General features: G+C 38.7%; 1 protein-coding gene across 1 annotated transcript in view; it reads left to right on the top strand.

Annotated features, from left to right (window-relative positions):
- The window catches only part of LOC5573122, a 417,647-nt gene that overhangs the window by 393,806 nt on the left and 434 nt on the right, over positions 1-23,407 (top strand). The window contains exons 9-15 of the mRNA XM_001660688.2: positions 13,677-13,801; positions 13,875-14,095; positions 15,222-15,410; positions 20,904-21,097; positions 21,266-21,387; positions 21,458-22,273; positions 22,595-23,363. Coding sequence (XP_001660738.2) covers positions 13,677-13,801; positions 13,875-14,095; positions 15,222-15,410; positions 20,904-21,097; positions 21,266-21,387; positions 21,458-22,273; positions 22,595-23,363 — 2,436 coding nt within the window. The remainder of the gene's footprint in view (positions 1-13,676; positions 13,802-13,874; positions 14,096-15,221; positions 15,411-20,903; positions 21,098-21,265; positions 21,388-21,457; positions 22,274-22,594; positions 23,364-23,407) is intronic.

The following is a 23,407-nucleotide window of genomic DNA, read 5'->3' as shown; positions in this document are numbered from 1 at the left end:
AGGTTCAAAAACTTTAACTGTCTTCTGTCGTCTATCGTGCTGAAGACGAGTGAGAAGATAGTTTTTTGCTCCCAGCATCCAGCGGTGCCTCTAGACAAATGGGCAAGATTGGAAAATGAAACAAATAAATTATTTATTTTGCTCATTACGTATTTAATCCAATTTTAGTTGCGGAAATTCCACAAACCACTTTTTCCACGCTGGTTTTGCACCCCACGTTGCGTTGTTAGCTGTCGTCCAATCGGTGTGACGACGATACGGCTGTTACGGTGAGTCTGAAGTCGTTATTAACGAAAAAAACAGTGCGCATCGTACCTTCGTGCTGTGCGTACACAAATGTTTCTGTACCTGCTCGGAAATTTTGAAAACTATCTAAAACAATTAAACCGTACTTCTCAGTGCTTAAAAAAAACAGTACTTTTCAAATATTATTTTTCAACTATTGATCCCTTTACCCTTGTTTGAGCCTGTGCCTTCGATTTTTCATTGGATCCGCCACAGCTAATGAAAGCTAGCGACACCTCCGGAAAAAAACCTCTTTAAAGAACTCTTCTTCTTTCGTTTATTCACTAAACATGGTTGCAACCACGAACAAAAGGAAGGATGAATCTCTGCTAAATTCACAACTTCCTTCCAAAATTGTGGGTTTTACAAATGTCACTAAATGTGGCAAAAAAGGAAGAAACGATGTTTCTCCGGAATGCACGCTTTCATCTAAGGGTGAAATGGTTATTGTTGATAATTACATCGAAATGAGCAATCAGCTTTTGACAATTTTTTCGAATATCAAATCGAAGCAGCCTCTAGCCCAGGCTCTTTGATTTCTTCTTTGAAGAGAAGAAGCACAATTTTTTTTTACTTATGATGACAAAACTGAACGTTTGTTCAAAGTCGTCTTGAAGTGTCTGTACTCCATGTTAGGAGCGGCTCACAACAGCGTCTGTTCCCCATGTCAGGGGCGGTTGATCATCGTCTGAGTGCCAGAGAAGGACTCTAAGCTAAACTGTGCACTATGGCCCTCTGAACATTTACGGGGAATGGTCCTCCGGAAATCTAGGAGGTTGGTGTCAGGCCCTGCAAGCCAACCGTAAAAAAATCAAGCAACGAATAATCAACGAGAGAATACGAACCGGGACAATCGGCGAAAACCACAGCGACGTAAAAGGACTAGCGATTGGAAGCTCGGTACGTGGAACTGTAAATCTCTCAACTTCATTGGGAGCACACGCATACTCGCCGACGTGCTGAAGGATCGCGTATTCGGCATCGTAGCGTTGCAGGAAGTGTGTTGGAAGGGATTAGTGGTGCGAACGTTTAGAGGTAACCATACCATCTACCAGAGCTGCGGCAATACACATGAGCTGGGAACAGCTTTTATAGTGATGGGTGATATGCAGAGGCGCGTGATCGGGTAGTGGCCGATCAATGAGAGAATGTGCAAGTTGAGGATCAAAGGCCGGTTCTTCAACTTCAGCATAATAAACGTGCATAGCTCTTACTCCGGAAGTACTGATGATGATAAAGACGCTTTTTAAGGGCAGCTCGAACGCGAGTTTGTTGGCCAGGAGGAGTTCAAACCGACGATTGAAAAGTTCAGCGCCCACCGGCTGATGAACTAAAACGGCTTACGACAAATTGATTTCGCCGCCTCCAAGAATATGGCCATTCGTAGCACTTACTTCCAGCACAGCCTTCCATACCGATACACCTGGAGATCACCACAGCAGACAAAATCACAAATCGACAACGTTCTGTTGATGGACGGAACTTCTCCGACATTATCGACGTCAGGACCTATCGTGGCGCCAACATCGACTCTGACCACTATCTGGTGATGGTCAAACTGCGCGCAAAACTCTCCGTCGGTACGGTACCGACGGTCGCCCTGGTACAACCTAGAGCGGCTCAAGCAATCGGATGTCTCAGCGGCATACGCGCAGCACCTCGAGGCTGCATTACCGGAAGAGGGTGAGCAGGATGAAGCCCCTCTTGAGGAGTGCTGGTGAACAGTGAAGGCAGCCATCAAAAATGTAGCTTAGTGAAACGTCGGGTACGTGGGACGGACTCGACGGAACGATTGGTTCGAAGATGAATGTAGGCAGATTCTGGAGGAGAAGAACGCAGCGCGGGCGGTCATGCTGCAGCAAGGGACCCGGCAGAACGTGGAGCGTTATAGACGGAAACGGCAACAGCAGATCCGCCTCTTTCGGGAGAAAAAACGCCGCCTGGAGGAGACGGAGTGTGAGGGGATGGAACAGCTGTGCCGGTCTCAAGAAACACGCAAGTTCTATCAGAAGCTCAACGCATCCCGCAACGGCTTCGTGCCGCGAGCCGAGATGTGCAGGGATAAGGATGGGAGCATTTTGACGGACGAGCGTGCGATGATCGAAAGGTGGAAGCAACACTTCGACGAACATCTGAACGGCGCTGAGAGCACAGGCAATAAAGGTCGGGACAACGAAGGCATCTTCATCGGTACTGCGGAGGATAGAAACCAACCAGCTCCCACTTTGAGGGAGGTTGAGGATGCTATTCACCAGCTTTCGAGCGATCACCATTGCGGCCCACAAAGTATAATGCGGCTCACAAAGTATTATCCCAGATCATCTTACGTCGTCTGTCAATTATAGTTAGCGGACCAGATCTTTACTATACGGCAAATCCTCCAGAACTGTCGTCAATACCAGTTCCCAAAGTACAGTAGTTTCTCGATTTTATCTCTGCTCGTTTTAATATCGCTTGATTATACACTCACGATTTTAGCACGCTTTTCTGTTTGATTTTATCACGCCATGATAATTGATTGGATTTCATACATTCTACAATGAAAAATAACCTTAAACAATCAACAGATATCTATTTGACCCATCTCTCAAGTGCTTTTCATTTAATTCGTTCTATTGTTACAATATGTAGCTCAAATTGTGATGAATTTATATGGAAGAAAAAACATTTTTATTATATCACGCTTGCGTATATCACTCCAAAAAAATTTGGATCCGTGATATAATCAAGAAATTACTGTATCACCTTTTCATCGATTTCAAGGCGGAACAAATTTAAGATTTTATTGACATTTTGTCAACAACATATTATATTTCATTTGCCGTAGCAGTTCAAATTTTTTACAAATTGATTTCACCTGCTTATAAGAGAAAAAATACACGTTTATAATTTACTTAACATAACTTAATCTAAATATAAAACGCATTAGTCGTGGCAATAGAAGATTGTAACGATTTTTGCCTGAAATTATTAATTATTTTATTTGACATTTGTTCCAATGTTTCAACATTGGATATTCTATTAACTCATTGGTACTATACCAAGAAGGAAGCTTAAAAAACATTTTCCAAATTTTATTTTGAATTCTCTGCAGAGCTTTCTTCCTGATATCACAACAGGTAGTCCATGTTGGTACAGCATACAACATGGCTGGCCTGAAAATTTGTTTGAATATCAAAAGCATGTTCTTAAGACAAAGTTTTGATTTTCTATTAATAAGGGGATAGATACATTTTTCATATTTATTATATTTAGCTTGAATACCCTCAATGTGATTTTTGAAAGTTAAATTCTTATCTAGCATGAGCCCTAGATACTTAACTTCACCTAACCAATTTATTGGAACCCCTCTCATCGTGACAACATGTCTACTTGAAGAGCTTTTGGTTTATGTGGGAATATTATTAGTTGAGTTTTGGAAGCATTAGGAGAAATTTCCCATATTTGCAAGTATGAAGAAAAAATATCCAAACTTGTTTGCAATCGACTACAGATGACACGCAGACTTCGTCCTTTGTCGGAGAGGCCTGTGTCATCCGTAAACAAGGACTTTTGACATCCCTGAGGTAGCTCAGGTAAGTCAGATGTGAAAATATTGTATAATATTGGTCTCAAAATGCTGCCTTGGGGAAAACCAGCTCTTACAGAAAGTCGTTCAGATCTGGAGTTCTGATAATTAACCAGAAGTGTACGATTAAAGTTGTGTGAATGTTTCAGGCGAACATTCCAGTTCATTTGAATCCCGACGGGGACTACGACAAGGTGATGGATTTCCGTGCCTGTTGTTCAATATTGCGCTAGAAGGTGTTATGCGGAGAACCGGGCTCAACAGCCGGGGTACGATTTCCAGTCAATTTGTCTGCTTCGCGGATGATATTGACATTGTCGGCCGAACTTTTAAAAAGGTGGTAGACCTGTACACCCGCCTAAAACGCGAGGCTGCAAAGGTTGGACTGGTGATGAATGCGACCAAGGCAAAGTACATGCTAGCTGGTGGGGCCGAGCGCGACAGGGCTCGCCTAGGTAGCAGTGTTACGATAGACGGGGATACATTCGAGGTGGTCGACTAGTTCGTCTACCTTGGATCCTTGCTGACGGCTGACAATAACGTTAGCCGTGAAATACGGAATCAGTGGAAGTCGGGCCACTATGGCCTCCACAAGAAGCTGCGGTCAAAAAAGATTCATAAGGCCGGTAGTCCTCTACGGGCATGAAACGGGGACGATCCTCGAGGAGGACCTGCAAGCACTTGGAGTCTTCGAACATCGGGTGCTTAGGCCGATATTTGGCGGTGTGCAGGAAAACGGTGTGTGGCGGCGAAGGATGAACCACGAGCTCGCCCAACTCTACGGCAAATCCAGTATCCAGAAGGTTGGTGGGTTTCAGATTTGTGTACATTTTTTTCGTTAATAACGGTTTCAGATACACCGTGGCTTTTCTTCTAGCTGCTTCACCCATCATCTTGTTGGCGTCGTCGTCGTCGTCAGTAGCTTGGGTGCCCCGCACTTAGTTCAGAAGCTTTGACAGGCTCAGCGAAACCATGCAAGGAGTTTCCCGTCAACAAAACGGTTTTTCTACTCACCGTGTGCTCAGACCGTCCTCTCGTTAAGCTTAATTAAATTATAAAAGTAAATAGAAGCAATTTTCATTTCGCATTAATGTTGCAGCCAGCCGAGTGGGAAGGAAGCCCGACTGCATTACACACCATTGACAGAGCCATTATAAGGGGGTGACTGTGATCTACAGCAATAGGTACTACGCGTAGACCTAAAAGCTTAATGTCTACAGAGACTAAAGGAGTGAGCATCACCATCATACCTGTTCAGGGCAAGCCAGATGACAGAAAAGGAAATTAATGAGCGCCACATGTTTGAAACAATTTGCTGGGGCTTATCAAAATAGCAGTATGGGGCTTGAATGGAACTGGACGTTTTCTGAGCCTGGAATTCAAAGCTTCTGCCTTTTCTTTTGACTGCGTGACTTTGCTGAACTTCGTTGAAAGGCATGTCTAACGAAATTACGAAATTGATTCTTTTCTGTGAATCGGTAATTCAACTTATCTTGCTTAAAAAAATAAAAATAATTTTCTTAATTACATTCAAATGGCACAAATCCCGCAATTAGCTGGAAACTTGCCTCTGGAGCCGGACTTCTGATACCTGATAGGTATCTCAAAAATTATTTATAGCAGAAAATGCCAGAAAAGCCTCTACGCTAATGGACGAAATCTATACCTATGTCATCTGATTTATTTTGTTTTAAAATGTTTCCCAATATTCGTAAAAATGGAAGATTTGTGCGAATATGGGCAATCGTACCGCACGTAACAAATATTTCAAATGTCTGTGCTCAATCAAAAAGAAAATCAAAATTGTGTCTTAAGAACAAAAGATCTACAAACAAATTTTCAGGATTTATGATGATAGCGCTGTATAATTAGATGTAAAAAAAATGGTCTTCATGGCTTATGCACTTCCATATCGGTATTTCTTTGTAATGACACCTCTTTCCTTTTCAAGTCTCAAGATCCCTACTTTATTTAATTATGCGCATTGCTGACATTACTTCACTGTCACGCAGTTGTCACATGTCAAACTCATCTCAAACATCCGGTCATAAATCAGTAACCCGACGGACGGTGCTGCAAACACAAAAACCAGAACTTCTGGTCACTGCACCGCCCGGAAACATAAACATATCGCATTGGCAGTCGCGACTTCTCATCATCATCAACGATGTCATCATCCGGAGTATAATTTGTATCATAAATTAAGACCGGAATAAATTATAAATCTTGTCATCTTCGGCATTCGGACGCTCCCCACCGAACGTAATTAAACCGATTGCTACAAATAATTCATTAGGCGCCGTTAACCAATACTATGCGATCGCTAACAACAACCTAACTACTGGATTGAAAGCCTTTAGCACTTGCAATGGTGCTGACGGATGTTCAATTTCAAATGGCACTCGAAAGAGGCTCTCACATGATTAATTAGCACAGTCGGACACTGTTGTTGCGCTATGTAGCCCCCTCTAATTAGCGCCAGACGGACACGGAATCTGAGTGGGCTGTGGTTTCATCTGGCTCTGGCTGGCTGAATTGGATACGGCACTTGGACAGTAGGGTGCGGCTTATTTTTCAAATGTTCTCAAAACCAAAAATTCGTATGCTCTACTGAATTCTAATCACATTAAAAGAGAAACCTCAAAATCTGAGCCAAAAATATTAAAATTTAGAGGTGGCGCAAGCGTCTTGAAGGTAAATTTTCAGGTTATGAAAAATGACCTTCAGTGAAGTAAACATAACTTTGTTATTTTTCAACCGATTTTGAAACTTTTAGCATCAATACCTTCAAAATTAAATTTATGAAAACTCTATAGAACATCAAATTTGTCTAAAATCAAAAATAGTTTTAGTTACAAGTAATTTAAACAAATTTTTTCCTCATTTTTCTAAAAATTTCAACTTTGTTTGACCATAACTTCATGATTACTCAACCGATTCCAAATCTTTTTACATGATTTTGAAGCTAATTTAATTGGTTTCAAACCTTTCATACATCATATTTCACTAAAAAAATGTCTTAACAAAGTTTGTCAGCAAAAACTGAACAAAAACATGATTTTTTTTATGAAAAATGACAGTTTTTTTAATTTTTTGCCAGTTATATATAATCTCTAAAGCTGAAACTGGTTTTCTCATTTGTTTAACCTTTGTGAATGACTTTGCAACAATTTTTAAATAATTCGGCAACAAAAGTATTTTTGCGTATGTACAAATATATATGCACTATTCAACTCTTAATTAAGGCAAGATGCTTTATGAATCTAAGTTTAATAGGAAAAATGCAATTTCCGGCGAAAGAAACTTAAATAATCAGTAAAAATTTGATTTTTTCATTGAAAAATCATGTTTCTGGGTAGTTTTTGTTGAATAACTAGGTAGAAACCATTTTTTAGAAAAATGTGTTGTATAAACAATTTAAAAACAAATAAATTTGTTTCAAAAACATGAAAAAAGATTCAGAATCGACTGAGTAATCATGAAGTTATGGTCAAACAAAAATATTTTTTTCAGTAAAATGAGGAATCATTTGGATAAAAGTATTTTTAACTATGACTAGTTTTGATTTTAGACAAATTCGATGTTCTACAAAGTTTTTACAAATTTAATTTTGAAGGTATTGATGCTAAAAGTTTCAAAATCGGTTGAAAAATAACAAAGTTATGTTTATTTCACTGAAGGTCATTTTTCATAACTTGAAAATTCACCTTCAAGACGCTTGCGCCACCTCTAAATGTTAATATATTTAGCTCATATTTTGAGGTTTCTCTTTTTATGTGATTAGAATTCAGTAGAGCATACGAATTTTTGGTTTTGAGAACTTTTGAAAAATAAGCCGCACCCTATTGGACAGCTATACATTCTTTTTCTTCTTGGTAACACGTCCCTACTAGGACCTAGCTTGCCTCTCAGCTGAATCTTTTATGAACACTTCCACACTGAGAGCTTGCTTTGCCAAAGTTGCTGTTTTTACTTTCTTTTATTTTTTTTAGTATCATTTCAAGCATTACATGCATTTCTTATATCTAGGTGACCAGTGTTAGACAACAGTATTTTACTAATTTGTTAAAACTAAAATAGGCTTTTATTAACATTTGTTAACAATATATTTCATTGCATTTGCCGTTGCAGTTCAGAATATTTACTGGTGAGTTGATTTCACCTACTTATAAAAGAGAAAAAACGCTTTCTATTAACTTAACCTAATTATTTCTATAACGCATTGTTCGTGGCAATAGAAGATTGCAACAGTTTTTGTCTAAAATTATTAATAATTTTATTTGGAATTTGTTCCAATGTTTAAACACTGGATATTCTTTATAATTTATAAGTGCTATACTGGGGAGGAAGATTCAAAATCATTTTCAAAATTTTATTTTGAATCCTCTGCAGAGTTTTCTTCCTGTTGTTACTCCATATTGGTACAGCATACAAAATGTGGGCCTGTTGTTATTGGAAGATCAAAAGCTTGTTCTCAAGAGAAAGTTTTTATTTTTTTATTAGTAAGTGGATAAAGACATTTTATATATTTGTTACATTTGGCTTGAATGCCTTCCTGTGATTCATGACACATTCTTTCATCATGAAAAAATGTCTAGATGAGTTTTGGAAGCATTAGGAGAAATCTTCCACTTTCCACAGTCATCTCTCCCATACTCGATATTGAAGGGACCATCGAGCAAGGGAGGTATCGACTTACAGAACACAAAAGCAGTGCAACTGCGTTCGAAGGGACCATCGAGTTAGCCATGAAAACCAACTTTTACTATGGTTCTCTAACTCGATATCGAGATACGGAATATCGAGTAAGGGAGAGTTAACTGTATGAAGAAAATATATCCAATTTTTTGCAATCTCGTCGCAAACGTCGAGCCATTCAAAGTTGTTTTAATAATATGCCGACACTTATAGTGACGAACTATGGACAGATACATATTTGTGATTTACATATAATAATGTATTATTCTATAGTAAGTAATACATCCTCAACTGAACAGTCGCAATATTTGCATCAGCACGCAAAAGCTGGGATATTAAATCACTCTGGGCACGAAAATGAATTCGTCAGCTTTGTATAAGCGTCCTTAAAATAATGTGTATCAATGATCAAAAAGTCCTTAAAAATTTATGCTACGCAGAGTGCCGTAGCATGCGGTTGGCCAGGTGGGGGCAAGTGCCAAGGGCACCTGGTTACAGGGAGTGCCAAAAACGCACCCGAAACTTTTTTAGAAATACATATTTAGTAAGGGCGTTTCTAGAGTCTTCTTCTTCTTTCTGGCGTTACGTCCCAACTGGGACAAAGCCTGCATCTCAGATTAGTGTTCTTATGAGCACTTCCACAGTTATTAACTGAGAGCTTTCTTTGCCGATTGACCATTTTTGCATGTGTATATTGTGTGGCAGGTACGAAGATACTCTTATGCTCTGGGAATCGAGAAAATTTCCTTTACGAAAAGATCCTCGACCAGCGGGATTCGAACCCACGACCCTCAGCATGGTCATGCTGAATAGCTGCGCGTTTACCGCTACGGCTATCTGGGCCCCATCTGGGCGTTTCTAGAGTCACAGTATCTAGAAAAACAATCATATACATTAGCAAAAAGTGATAAAATACTATAGATGAAGATTTCTTACGCGCCATACAAATTATTTTTGGTTTTCATACAAAAAATCTTACCATGGGAGGAGGGGGGGTTGAAAAACCGCTAAAATTGTCTTACGTAATTAATGGACAGCCGCTTAGTCAGCTCAAATGAGTATATTTTATCTGAATAAATTGTTACTCAGCTGAACTTTTATAGTGACATAAGCTCTCTATAGCGACATTTTTCGGTCCGTTGAAAAATATTTTGATGGTTTAAATATTCTCCATAGCGACTTTTCTCTATAACGACGGTCCCGTGCGATGTCGTTATAACAAGCTTCGACTGTATTAACTTAAAGAGAAAATCGACGAACAGAAATCGATCAATGCAGATACGCCTGTGTGATACTAAACGCGAGAAATAGAGATTCTTTTCGAATTTATTTTCGTTGATTTTCTGGGAAAAGTTAAAAGTTAACAAGGAATGCTGATTGATTTGAGATGAAAAGAAGCAATTATTTCTATCTAAAATTAGAATGTAAATTCAGTAGAAATTTCTGATGAACTCTAAGCAGAAATTGCTATAATAAATACGGGGATTATTAGTTGAATTCTTGAACAAATTCGTGCAGCAGTTTGTGATAGTTTTTGAAGGGAATTCAAATGTTCAGGGACATTTTCATTGAAAATGACGTTAGTTGAAATACAAGAACAGAGAGGGAAATTTTTAGTGGAAAGTCTGAAGGTATTTCCGATAAGGTACTTTGAGGAATAGATTGAGTTATACTGAGATATATAGGTGTATAGGGTATATATCAATTCCAGGAGTTTTTTTTCACAGTTTTCAAAAAACATCCCATAGATAATAAATCTTTGAGCTGTTTAGGGGAATATCTATAAATAAATGAAAGCCGAATTTAGCACTATACCGTTTAATTCCACTAGAGTTTGTATCCTTTGACTGATACACCTATTTCAACCTCAACTGTAAGATTCGACTCTAGTTCAGGACACTGAAGGCGGCCTTACAGTTAAGGTCGAAATACGTGTATCTGTCGTATTTGTTCCAAAGTTCCTTAACTTTTTGAAATTTCGTAACATTTTTAAAGAAACGAGGAAGTAATTGTTATGCCATTGAATAATTTCAGGAGGAATTATGAAAAAAACACTAATCTAGCAAAACTGCTGGAGAAATTCAAATGTAACTTCTACCAGATCTACCGAATTAGGCTGATACAAATATTAATTTTATTTTATGTCCTTTATTTTATGCCCTTCAAAATCCGAAAATATTGAGAGGGAGAAAAAAAGATCCATCAATTTTTTGACATCAGTTAGGTATTTAAAAATTTTAAAGTAAAAAATTAGCTATAATGATGGTCTAGAGGATAATTGAAAAAAAATCAACGATATCTGTAAGAAATAAAAACTCAAAACAAAAACCTTTTTTTTAGAGAAACTTAAAAGTAGATGGAGTACCGTGTACCTTTTAATTCCGCTCCTAAATGCTTATCTTTGACAGATACGCGTATTTCGACTACCACTTGCAGTCTTCTTCAGTGTCAGTTACTCGTATCTACTAATACTAGTAGATACGAGTAACTGACACTGAAGAAGACTGCATTTATTTTTATTCCCTCTCTCGAACCTTCCAAGTGATCTCGGACATAAAAAAAATAATATTTCACACTCAATCAGACTATGAGCGTTCGGTAAATAAAATCACCGAATTGATCAGTAGTTCACAAGAACACCGATTATTCCGTGATTCAGCAGGTTATGACAGCTCATTACATAAAAAACTACCGAACTACGGTGAAATTTAGATGATCTGTCATAAAAATTACCGAAAAATCTGTGATTTTTTTGTATTACCGAAAACTGTAAAATACTCAACTGATCTTTCGGTAAAATGCCGTTAGATTACCGAATTCAGTAATTTGAACGAATAGCAGCGTCAATCAGTCATGTACATTTTTTTTCCGGGGGTGGCAGTGAAATCGTTCGTGGAATGTCAGAAATCGAAATTGAGGCAGTATTTCAAAGATTTTTTGGATAGATAAATACGATGGAGGTGAATTTATGGTTGCGTACAAATGTTTATCTATGAACTAACATTATTTTTTGCATTTCTGCTGTCAGCGTCCGCGGCTCTCTTGCAGTTTTCCATGTGCATCCCGCTTTGTGTTTCCGACAAATAAAGTGGCATCGATCCCATCAGCAGTTTTGTCTCGTCGCTGCAGCTTAAGTGAGCAAATTTTGTTTATTTTTACTTGTTAGTTTCACTTATTCAATAAAGAATCGCAATCATGAAACCCCGTCTTCGTTGTTGTTGTTCCTTACGAGAAAACAAGGCTCCAAGAAAAATTATGAAAAATTATCCGTCCACCGTATCTACAGTTCTTCGGTAAACGATTACCGACAAGTCGGTTGTTTTGATAGCTGAGCTCTAATATGCAGATTACCGAATGATCTATAATCGGCACGTTTACCGAACCGGAACGATCGGTAACCGGTTGAGCTGTTGAGATTTCGGTAAATGAATTACCGAATTCGGTAATTTGATCTGAGTGTGGTATCAGCCTTATAGTCTCAAAAAATTAGGATAACACCCATTTGAAATTTTAGGTTCAATTGCAAGGCTCATTTGAATATTTACATTGAAAATAAATAAAACATTTCTGACAGTCTGTATAAAGGGAAATTTGGTTGAATTTTTCGAAAACCCAGGATAATTATTCACCTGCATATCTCTAAGTAAGCTATGGAACAAAATTGTTTCAGTAGGCTTGTTATGCTTTTTTCAATAGTTCACGTCGAAATGGTTAAGTTTATCTTTTAGGAATTTTTACTTTAAACCCTTCAATTATTATTATCGGAAATTACTCCTAGGATTCCTGAAATAATTCCCCAAATACCGGGAACATACCTTAAGGCATCGCTCAAAAATAGATAAATTATGGGTTAGCCAAGATGCGATAAGAAATATTTAAGGATCAATAATCTATCATTCAATCAGCAGCAATCATCAAAAATTGCAAACAAGTATTTTCGTTCATTTTTTTTAAACAAATCTCTATGAAAATCTATCATTGTAATTGAGAAAGCAAGTGCAATACAATGATAGATTTTCATAAACATTGTTTCGATATTGAAAAAAATGGTTTTAAAAATTCAAAAAACGGTGATGGTTGTTTTCCTCTTAAAAGAATTTCATTTGCATAGATTCAACGTATCAACGTATATTCTTAACAGTTTTATTATGTAGCTTTTAATCCCAAAGCACCATTTTACAATACAGAACTGAAGTAGTAAACTTGTATTTTATAAAAGTGATGCTGCTCTACAGACACGTTAAGCGTTAAGGGTCAATTCAACACATAATCAATGGTCTTGGTACTGCAACATCTATAGACCAGAACAAAGTCCAATTTTATTAAATGTTTTTGGATTATCGCTATAAGGCTAAAAGTTTTGTCGTGGGTGTCCTCCACACAAAATGTGTACAGCATACAGCCTTGCCAAAGGTAGTTTAAACTGTAAAATCGATGAGACTCTTCACAAGTGCCGGATACTATTCTTGGAATATTGGATTCACTTATTCAGGAAGGTTTTCTACATGCTACTGAGCTAATATTTAGCCTAAATATGCATTGTAATGAAGCATCCCTTATCACAAAGCGTCGGACATTCTGGACGAGAAAAAATGTTAATGCCAAAGTGAATAATGGAAGTGCCCAAGTACTCTGCCCTATGTAAGTCATTGTTATATAAATTTATGAAAATATGGGAAAATATATGGAGTTTAATTTAAAACAATGACTTCTCTTGGTGCTCATCAGTGTTGGAAACACTATTAATTTAAGCTATTGCTGTTAAACATCCAACATTTGGAAGGTTGTAACTTTTTACAGATTCATTTAATCACCTTAACTTCTTTGGCTAATTTATGAAGCATATTTTAAATTTTTATTTATACTTTTAATTTCTGTTATGGTTCCATTAGAATTCAAATTCTAAATAACAAAATATAAAAGCAAGAAATCCCATATAAATTTCAATCAAGATGCGCATGCAGGATTGTACCTAATTGCCTAGTGGGATTAAATACAATTTTGTCGAGTCATTATCGTCACATCTCATCATTCCAATGAACTGTAAATTAATGATTTCTTATTTCGCTTTCTTTTTTACTTCTTATCTGACAAAAATCGAAAATTATTATGACTATGACACCAGATCGAGGACCTGACGATGGCAATGTTTGAAGACGCCGACAAGTTCAACCGCGGAGCCATCACCTATGAAGCGCTCAAAAGTCAGCTGGAAAAGCACGGTGGATTGCTGGAGAATTTGAGCATCAGGTAAGCTTTCGGCATCCTCTGTCACCAAAGACGTTCCAACATAGGGCAACTTTTTCTCCATTCTGATCCGCAGCATCGACCGGTGGCTGGTTCCGCTTCCGCAGGAGGACACCACCAGGAAGAAGCACAAGAAGAAACCACTGCCGCACCAGCTGACGGCACCGTACATCAAAAATAATTACGTCTACCTTTCGTTTCTGTCCGTCTTCATCCTGATCAACGTGGGCCTGTTCATATCGCGTGCAATCCAGTACCGCAAGAGCAACGGATTTGTCATCCTGGCGCGAGCTTGTGGTAAGTGTTTCCAGAATGCAACGAGCAGGGGAGACTGGGGAAACCATGCTATTTTCTCGGAATCTAAAACAGTTTTAACCCAAGTACTTTTGTACAAAACTCTCAATTTGAAAGACAATGTCAGCACGGGAAATCAGTCGGATGGTATAAAGAATAATAGTTTAGGAGCAATATGTTTGAGTTGTGTCAACTCAAATAAATTTAAACAAAGATCATTTGAACTGCTTAGAACCATCTAAGTAGTAATTCCTTTAGGAATTCGAAAGATACAAATGCTGTAGAAAGCTCTACATGTATACCGTATTAGGAACAAGTCTCCCCAGTCTCTCTTAAAGGTAAGCGCCGCCAGCAGCACTTAAAACGTTGGCTGTCTGCCCTGTGGTCAGCGCACACCGTCGTCCGGTAGCAGCAATGAGACTCACCCAAGCAGAAAAGACAACCGGACAAGTGCGATGTTGGACATTTCGTCGTGTTGTTTCGTGAAAAGCGACATGGAAATAATCACTCTTATAAAACGAACGTGGGGTAAGGAGATGGTTAGCGATCGTTATCGGAAAAGTGAGATGTTTAATGGTGTGAAGAATGAAAAGAGAAAGATAACTCTGATAATACCTGCACGCTCATTTAGTTTAACACAGCTTTGATAACACTATTTATTTATTTAATTATTTATTGTTACTAAAACTTTGGAAGAAGAGAGATAAAAACCTCTTCATCTTTTCTGGAACATTTCATGAGTCTACGTAAACATGATCACAAAACTAATCACTTGACAATATTTTTAATCATGCTTTCATTGCCTACATTAAAAAAATAATGAATCTACTTCACCGAAGAAGTTAAATCCAAATTGATAAATTTATACTTTTTGGTTTCTTCTATTAATTCATTACTTTTTTTATTTTTTTCATTTATTTTGTTGTTTTACCAAGTTATGTTTCCGTTTTTGCACTTATTTTTAGTCATATGATCGATACATCTACTTTGTCCTATCAGATGGTACCCAAATCTACTTCTTTTATAAACCACGTATCGTACATGTCCAGGAAAATATATCCAACATGGTCTTGCTGATATCCAACCCCTGACCCCACTGCCTAACCACATCGTTATTTTTTGGTTGCAGGTCAGTGTCTCAACTTCAACTGTGCCTTCATCCTGGTGCTGATGCTGCGACAGTGCATCACGTTTCTCCGGACCAGAGGATTTACCGCGTTTCTTCCCCTGGACCAGCACATCTATCTGCACAAGCTGACCGGAGTTCTGGTGGCCGCCTTCAGTCTACTGCACACCATAATGCATCTGTTTAATTTCAGTGAGTTGAAACTTTTTTCCTTGTTTTTGTAGTAGTTTCTCTCATCATTTTGTGGAAAGAAATTGTGTACATAGTGTTGGGTTGTTTGGGATATTGTTTCATGTCCATATAGCTGTAAATAGTCCCTTCTCTAATATTGTTTTTGTTTGTTCTTTGCAGCAGTTTGTTTCTAACTAATCATAATCAAATTCTCCTAGAAGTGTGTGCTGCTAAAACTTGGCGAAGTATGATGGCGCATTTCTTACACAAACATTTGGAAGTGCCTGACGAAAACTCCAGTTATCTTGCTAGACAATTTACGAAAGATACCTTATCATATTACGTGCACTTAAGGTCAAATCATAATGAGAGTCAAAGTCATCTAGAATTACTTAATTCTTGATTTCACGTGTAATCATGGATTGCAGATGAGGTTCAATCTTGGTCAGTTCCTTAACGCATTACATTTAATATATATATCGTATAAAACTCTTTAACGAATTTTTTACAAAAACTTGTCGTTTTTCTGGTGAGAACTTTAAGAATTATGTAAACGAGAATATGGGTGAATAAGTTCAATTATTCAATTTAAAGATCAATTCAAATTTTAAAAATAATTGAATACATTGGTAGGAGTCTAAACACTAATTTCTTCTGAATTTGTATAATTGTTAGTACTGTTCTTCATAATACATAATCTAGTTTGCAAAAGCATTTTGAGATTCGTTTTTTTTTGTTAGTTGGCTCAACTTTATTTGGAATATAAGAGCAATTTACCTCTGCATGTATTTTTTTTCTTTAATTTCAGGAATATCTACCTGATCATGTTGGTTCGAATCCTTATCAGAATTCTGTACAACTTATGGCAAGAATTTTTAGATAATCCAGCCTATAATTTTATGAGATTTTTTTGACATGGGGAAAGCTCTATCGTATTCCAAATAAAGTTGAGCTAACTGACAAATAAAAAAAAAATCCAACAAATAAAACCTGTAAAATAGGAAGTTTAGTAATAAAATCTTAGGCACAGAATCACTCACATTAATTTTATTGAAGCCTCGGAAAAGATTCTCACAAAATCCTTAGCAAAATCCTTGGCAGGATCTGGGACATAATTATGGGCAGAGCATTCAGATAATCCTAGGTACATGATTTTGACAGAATTTTAAGCAATATCTTCTTTAAACCTGGACAGCTGTTGCGCAGATTCCAGAATAGGATCAGAATCTTAGGCAAAATACTGATGAAATCCTATGCAAAATTCTAAAACAATGTTGTGCATAATTATCATTCAATCAAAATTCTCCAAAAAAATTGGCATCATTTCGTCAGAATCGTGGGAGGACTTTCAGGAGCAAAATGAGGAATTCTTTAAACATTTCAGTAGGCTTCTTATGAAATCTTGAACTCCATACTCGTAAAGTTCAGGGTTAGATTCTTACAAAAATGCTAGACTGCATGACGCAATCATGTACACAAATCTCACAATATTCTCTGGATAAAGTTCAACAGAAAGTATCTATTTTCATTTTTTTTTTTCTAAAGATGCTTTTTTCCATTGTTTGGCTTTCGTTCGATTTTACGAAAGTGGATTTCAATGTGCACTCCAAAAATATTTGGCGAGCCACCAAATACTGCTTCTCAGATTTTTCCCGCGTTTTAAAAAGGTTGGGAAGACCTGATTTATATCCTCCAGTTTTACCGCACTTATCGATGTTATTTCTTTTCACAGTAATATGAATCGACTCGAAAAAAAAATGGGGCTCCAGGAAAAGCTCCAGAGATCCCTCCAAGAATTCCTCTCGAAATATCTCCAGAGACTGTTCCACGAATCTATCGAGGAATTCAGGGATTTTACCAGAATTTTTTCCAAGATAATCTCTACCCTAATCCCTTCAGCAATTCCCCAGGGATTCCACTATCTGTTTTGTCAGAGATTACTCCAGGAAGACCGTTCTAGACCGGTTCCGATAGGGCTCCAACAATACTTTTAGCAACTCGTTCAGGAATTTTGCCAGGAGTTCCTCCACGGTTATTCCAGGAATTTTTACAGGGATGTTTCAGCAAGGATTCGTCTACCGATTTCACCCAGGAGTATTTGAAGGAGTTTTTCCCGGAATGCTTTTAGTGATTCTTCCTTAGATTCCTGGGATTTCTTCAAGGATTCCTCAGGGAACTTTTCCATGAATTATTGCGAAGATTACTTCAAGGACTCCTCTAGAGATTTCTCCAAAGATTCTTCAAGCGATTTCTCTTAATGTTCTTCTTCCAAAAATTCCTTCCAGAGATTTCTCTAAGGGTTCCTTCAGGAAAATATTTTCAGGGATCTCTACAGAGATGGCTTCAAGGCTTTCTCTCGGTTACACTACGACAATTTTCTAAGGATTACTTCTAATATTTCTTCAGTGATTTCTCGAGATTCCTCTAGGAATTATTCTTTAAATTTCTTCAGGGGATCGCTTCAGGAATTCTATCAGGAATTCATATAGGGAATTTATAAGAAATAACTTCATGAATTGCAGAGTTTCCTTCAGAAATTCTCCCAGAGATATCTCCAAGAAAAGCGCTACATGAACTATTCTATGGATTTTGCCTCCGTGAATTCCCCTTGAATTTTCTCCAGGGATTCGCGTGGGCCTCTAAAAAATCTTCCGGGATACCTCCAAGAATTCCTTAAAAAATCACATCAGATATTACCCCATGGATTCCTCCAGGGATTTCAACAAAAATAATAAAAAAAATCCCCCAGGGTTTCATCAGCAGTTTTTTTAGATTCTTAAAGGCAATCCTTTCTTGAAGAAGTTTTTTGAGAAATCCCTGGATAAGTTCCTGCAGGGATTCCTGAAGCAATCCCTGGAGTAACCTGTAGAAAAAAATCTAGAGAAAATCCCTAGAGGGATTCTCGGGTAAATTCTTATAATTCTTATTGAGGGATATCCAAAGAAACATCTGGAGGAATTCTTAAAGAAAACCCTGGAACATCATATATGCTTTTTGGCTACGGAGTCTTTATTTTTTGAACGGCTTTTTTATAATAAAGAAAATGCATGAACGAAAAACATATTTCATTGATACTTTTTAATTATGATTCGTGGTTTGCGACTAACCAGCCAAGTGGAAGTTTAATTTCACATCAATTTGTCCAATTATTCCAATTGCAAAGTATATGTAATGTTTAGTTTTTCGGTAGTTGTTGTATTTCATTAATATATACAACCGGTTCTCTACCAACTCATCCCTGGAAAAATTTCTAGAGGAAACCATGTACATATGTTTTCTGTGGCAATCCTTGGAGAATTTCCTGAAGAAAAAGATAGAGAAACGTCTGCAGGAATCCTTGTAGAGATTTTTGTAGTAAAATCTCTGGAGGAGTCTCAGAAGAAACTTTTGTAGGAATCTCTGGAGGATTATCTAAGTTAATTACTGAAGGACTCCTGGAGGCATCTCTGGAGGAATCCTAGAAAGATTCACTGTAGAGATTTTGCTGGTGGAATCCCTAGAGAAATCTCTGGAAACCCCCTATCAATTTTTGTGGAGAAATCCCTAAAATAATCCTTGTATCACAACTTTGAAGGCACAACTCTCACGAAAGAAGCATCAAACTACACTGCCATTTCTATTTTAGCTTTGTGCACTAGCAGAAAGCTTAATATAAAAAGATTGGCTTTGTCCTACATTCATTATTTCAGCAGATTAGTGCCTTTGAAATCGTGAGTAGGGGCACAAGCTGGCCATTGTGTTTGCCATGTTTGGATTCCGAGATGTGTCACCTTAACTGAGAGCTTTCTTTGGCAAACTTGCGATTTATTTTTATTTTATCATGGCTATATCGGGTATGCGACTCAAAGGTAAATGGAGAGAAGATTTTTTTATAATGATGAAATTAGTAGGTAGATTTGCGTCGCAAGGCAGCGACAAGATTAAAATTAATTAGGTGGTGAAAATTGAGTAAGCCATAGGGAAACCAATAAGCATCGAAAGGTCCTGTATCTTGCCTAACTTCTCTACTGAATAAGGATTGGCTCAAAGCTTTGAGTATTTGCATAACATTGCGATTTATGCATTCGTCAATCGTGTGGCAGGCACGATGATATAAATGGGTAATTCAAGAAATTTATTATAAGAACAAGATCATGCACCGACCGGGAGTCGAATCTAGACCTTCAGTATGGCTTTGCTTTCTATTAAGGAAGTTTTCTATTTCAAAATGGTCCTGAAAATGTACCTCTGGGATTTTCCAGGAAACAATCAAGAATTCCTCAACAATAAGTTCAGAAGTTTCTCGAAGAAAATCATCAAGTGATTTCTGTGGAAATGTTTCTGTGGGGTTGTGGGGTTTCATACAAGAATACCTGTAATAATACCTCCAAGAGTTCCACTAGGAAATTCTAAAGGAAAGTCACTAATTTCATCTCGCATTCCAAAAATACGATTTCATCAAGATCTTATTTTACTATTATTCAAAAGTCATTCTAGGGATTTTGAAAATTCTGAAGAAATGTTTTAAGAACTTCTACAATTTTTTCGACGACTACTCTAAGGATATTTTAGGAATTCCTCAAAAAAAAAATTCACTTAATTTTTCCATCATGAAAACAGAATTCATCTGAAAATATTTTCCGTTTTTTTCAGAGTTTGAACTTTCTTGTCAAAGGAAAAGATTTCGTTAGAGAATCCTCCGAAATATTTAGTCTTTCCCCATAAACTCTCCCCATTGTGCTTCGAAAGAAACTAAAAAATGGCATTGCGAAACTCTTGAATCAATTTTTAAGATTGGTTCTTCATTCTGTCTCTTCTCTTTCCTGATCTGTTGATGTCTCCCACTCTCTTCTATCTCAATACGTGGCTCATGATTTCCAAGTTAATCTGATTCATAAACAAGATTTTTCTTCTTCATTACACTGAAAATCATTCGACCAATTGTTTTCCACATGCAGATATTTATATTAAATTCCACATACACTTGTTGAACAAGTCCAAAAGCAGTAATGAATGTTAATTTATTATTCCTAACCACTGCCTTAAGCCGATAAGTGACAACTTTGTATCAACACGTTCTTTGTACCACTTTGCAAGCGTGAAGCTAGAGAAAATAAATCCAATCCAAATCTCTCGAAGCGCACAGGCTTGCACCCTTGTACATATACGTATCTGTAGCTACACTAATTTCTTAATTCAAATTTATTCCGATTCCATTATGTACACCCTCACCCCCTACCACCGAACAAAATCGAACCTTTTGTACACAAATTCTTTCAGTCTGCTAACTCAATACTCTACCGCCACATGCCAATATCCATAAATTTAAATTAACCCTCTAAGTAATCTTTCTTTATTGCATTTCTTTTTAATTAAACCTCAACTGATCCTGCTCGCCCTGCAACTCTCCACGCACTCTGTTCTGCCTCTTCTTCCGATTTCCGACCTGCTCGCCCACCTGCCTGGCATGTGTTGTAAATATCGATCGGCAATCCTGCGCCCAACCCCCGCACTGTAAATAATCTGCCCCAATAGCGACGATCGTCGTCAACGATCCGGTGGTCAACGCGAAGAACTTCACCACCGCCGAATGGCTGTTCACGTCCCGGCCTGGTCTTTTCGGGCTCGTCGGCGGTTGCGCTAATCCAACCGGATTCGCACTGTTCTTCATCTTGCTGGTGATGTTCATCTGTTCGCAGCCGTTCGTTCGTCGAGGAGGCAGCTTCGAAGTATACCCTTAGCGCGTGATCTATATCTTTTAACTTTTCTTACTTCTTTATCACTGTTTCTGTTGTTCTTGTACTAACCGAATTTCCTTCTTATCTTTCTTCTGATAAATTTGTTTCACGGTCGTTACTATTTCTGCTGCATTTTTTGTATGCTTAACGATTCTTTAGGTTTTCTACTGGACTCATCTGCTGTACGTGCCTTTCTGGATTTTGGTACTCTTCCACGGACCCAACTTCTGGAAGTGGTTTATCGTGCCCGGGTTTATCTACGTAGTTGAAAGGACCGTTAGGTAAGAATTTACTCGTATTGTCTACCCAGTCAGGTTCAGAGCAAAGCACGTAATAAATTATTCACCAAAGATTAGTTTGGATGCGAACAGAGCATGGCAAGACGTACATCTCTTCCGGATTGTTGCTGCCCTCGAAGGTTACTCATCTGGTCATCAAGCGGCCATTTCACTTCTGCTTCCGGCCTGGCGATTATGTCTTCGTGAACATCCCAGCCATTGCCAAGTACGAGTGGCATCCGTTTACGCTGAGTAGCGCGCCTGAACAGGAAGACTATATCTGGCTGCACATTCGAGGCGTTGGAGAATGGACCAATCGGCTGCACAGCTTCTTCGAACGTGAACAGGAACGCCTTCATAGCGGAGAGATTCCCGCCGTTATTGCCGGTTGTTCAACTGAACCATCTTCGTCGTCCAGCACCCAAACGGTGCAGGAGAAACCGAAGGAAGTACCACTCAAATTCTCCGCAGGCGTACCGAAAAGCGCTAGCGTAGAATCTCCATTAGCCAAAACTACGGAAAACACCTTCGATAAACCCTTGGTCAGCAAACGAATGCCGCCGGGAACGTCCAAGCTGGCAATGGAAAGCTACACAGCTCCCCCACCGAGCGCGCCACCAAAGTTCGACCGACAGCTATCGGAGAACAAGGCCATCAAGAAGATCCAAGCTACGCTTCAGAGAACATTCTCCAGGAAGGACCAATTCCGCGGCGCTGGCGTTTCGAACGAAGCATTTACCGGAGACGATGGACTGGAGGAACCGAAGCGCAAGGTCACCCCGGAGCACAACCTGCACAAGCTGCTGTTCCAGCAGAAGGTCCCACTGGAGAAGTCGTTGTCCATGCCCGATATGCAGAACAAGGTCAAGAAGCGCGAGCGGATGATGGTGTAAGTATGGAATCGTGGGATGGAGCGATCGTGGGAAAAATGAGAATTCTTTGAACTCCATCGTGCACTCTTCGTAGGTCAATACGGTATATAGCAAAATGCGAAAATGTGTAATGGCCAGAGCGGCAAAATCAAATGCAAATGTTCACATTATATACCGTAACGATCTGTCTGGTATTTGTAGTATGCGAAATCAATTTAAAAAAAAATCAGAGTTGCATGTTTTAAATAGTCTTTGATATTTCAATCTTCATTAAATCCTAAGCTAAAATAAAATCCAATGATGTAACCAACATCGATTCTCATCTATCCCCTTAACAGTCTTCGCGAATACATGCGCTCGGAGTCGGAGCGATCGTTCGACGAGGTTCAAATCCGCAAGGCTCGTCTCCAATCGTTAGGACTGGCCTACCTTAGCCCGCAGAACAAATCGTTGGCCCAAAGTTTCCGTTACATGCGTAACAAGCCCACGATCATTGCCTTCAAGACGCCAAGCCTAGAGAACTGCGAGCCACGTGACTCCACCAACTCAATGGTCGTATCACCGGGAGTGTTCACCCAGAAAGAAGCGGAAGAAGGCAAAATTGTACATCGCGCCGGACCCCACAAACCGGGAGCTACCGACGAAGACAAACTGAGCCGGCCTGTGAACTACCCCGTCGGAAAGCCTTTGGAAATCTACATCGATGGCCCATATGGTGCCCCATCCAGTCATATTTTCCAAGCTCAGCACGCCATTCTCATTGCAACCGGCATCGGAGTGACTCCCTTCGCGTCCATTCTGCAGTCCATCATGCATCGCTACTGGAAGGCTCGACACTGCTGCCCTCGGTGTAACTTCGAGTGGTCCAGCGAGATTCCTCCGACGATTATGAACCTACGGAAGGTGGACTTCTTCTGGATCAATCGAGATCAGCGGTCGTTCGAGTGGTTCGTAAATCTGCTCTCGCAGCTGGAAATCGAACAGGCCGAACTAGGAGGAGCCATGGAACGGTTCCTCGAGATGCACATGTACATCACGAGTGCTCTGCAGAAAACCGACATGAAGGCCGTCGGACTGCAGCTGGCGTTGGATTTACTACATCAGAAGGTAATCTACCATGCGTTGATTTATCAATCCTGAAACTAATCAAG

The sequence above is a fragment of the Aedes aegypti genome, chromosome 2 (genome assembly GCF_002204515.2).
Source record: "Aedes aegypti strain LVP_AGWG chromosome 2, AaegL5.0 Primary Assembly, whole genome shotgun sequence".
In the NCBI taxonomy this organism is placed as follows: domain Eukaryota; kingdom Metazoa; phylum Arthropoda; class Insecta; order Diptera; family Culicidae; genus Aedes; species Aedes aegypti.
This window is presented reverse-complemented; position numbering and strand designations above follow the sequence as displayed.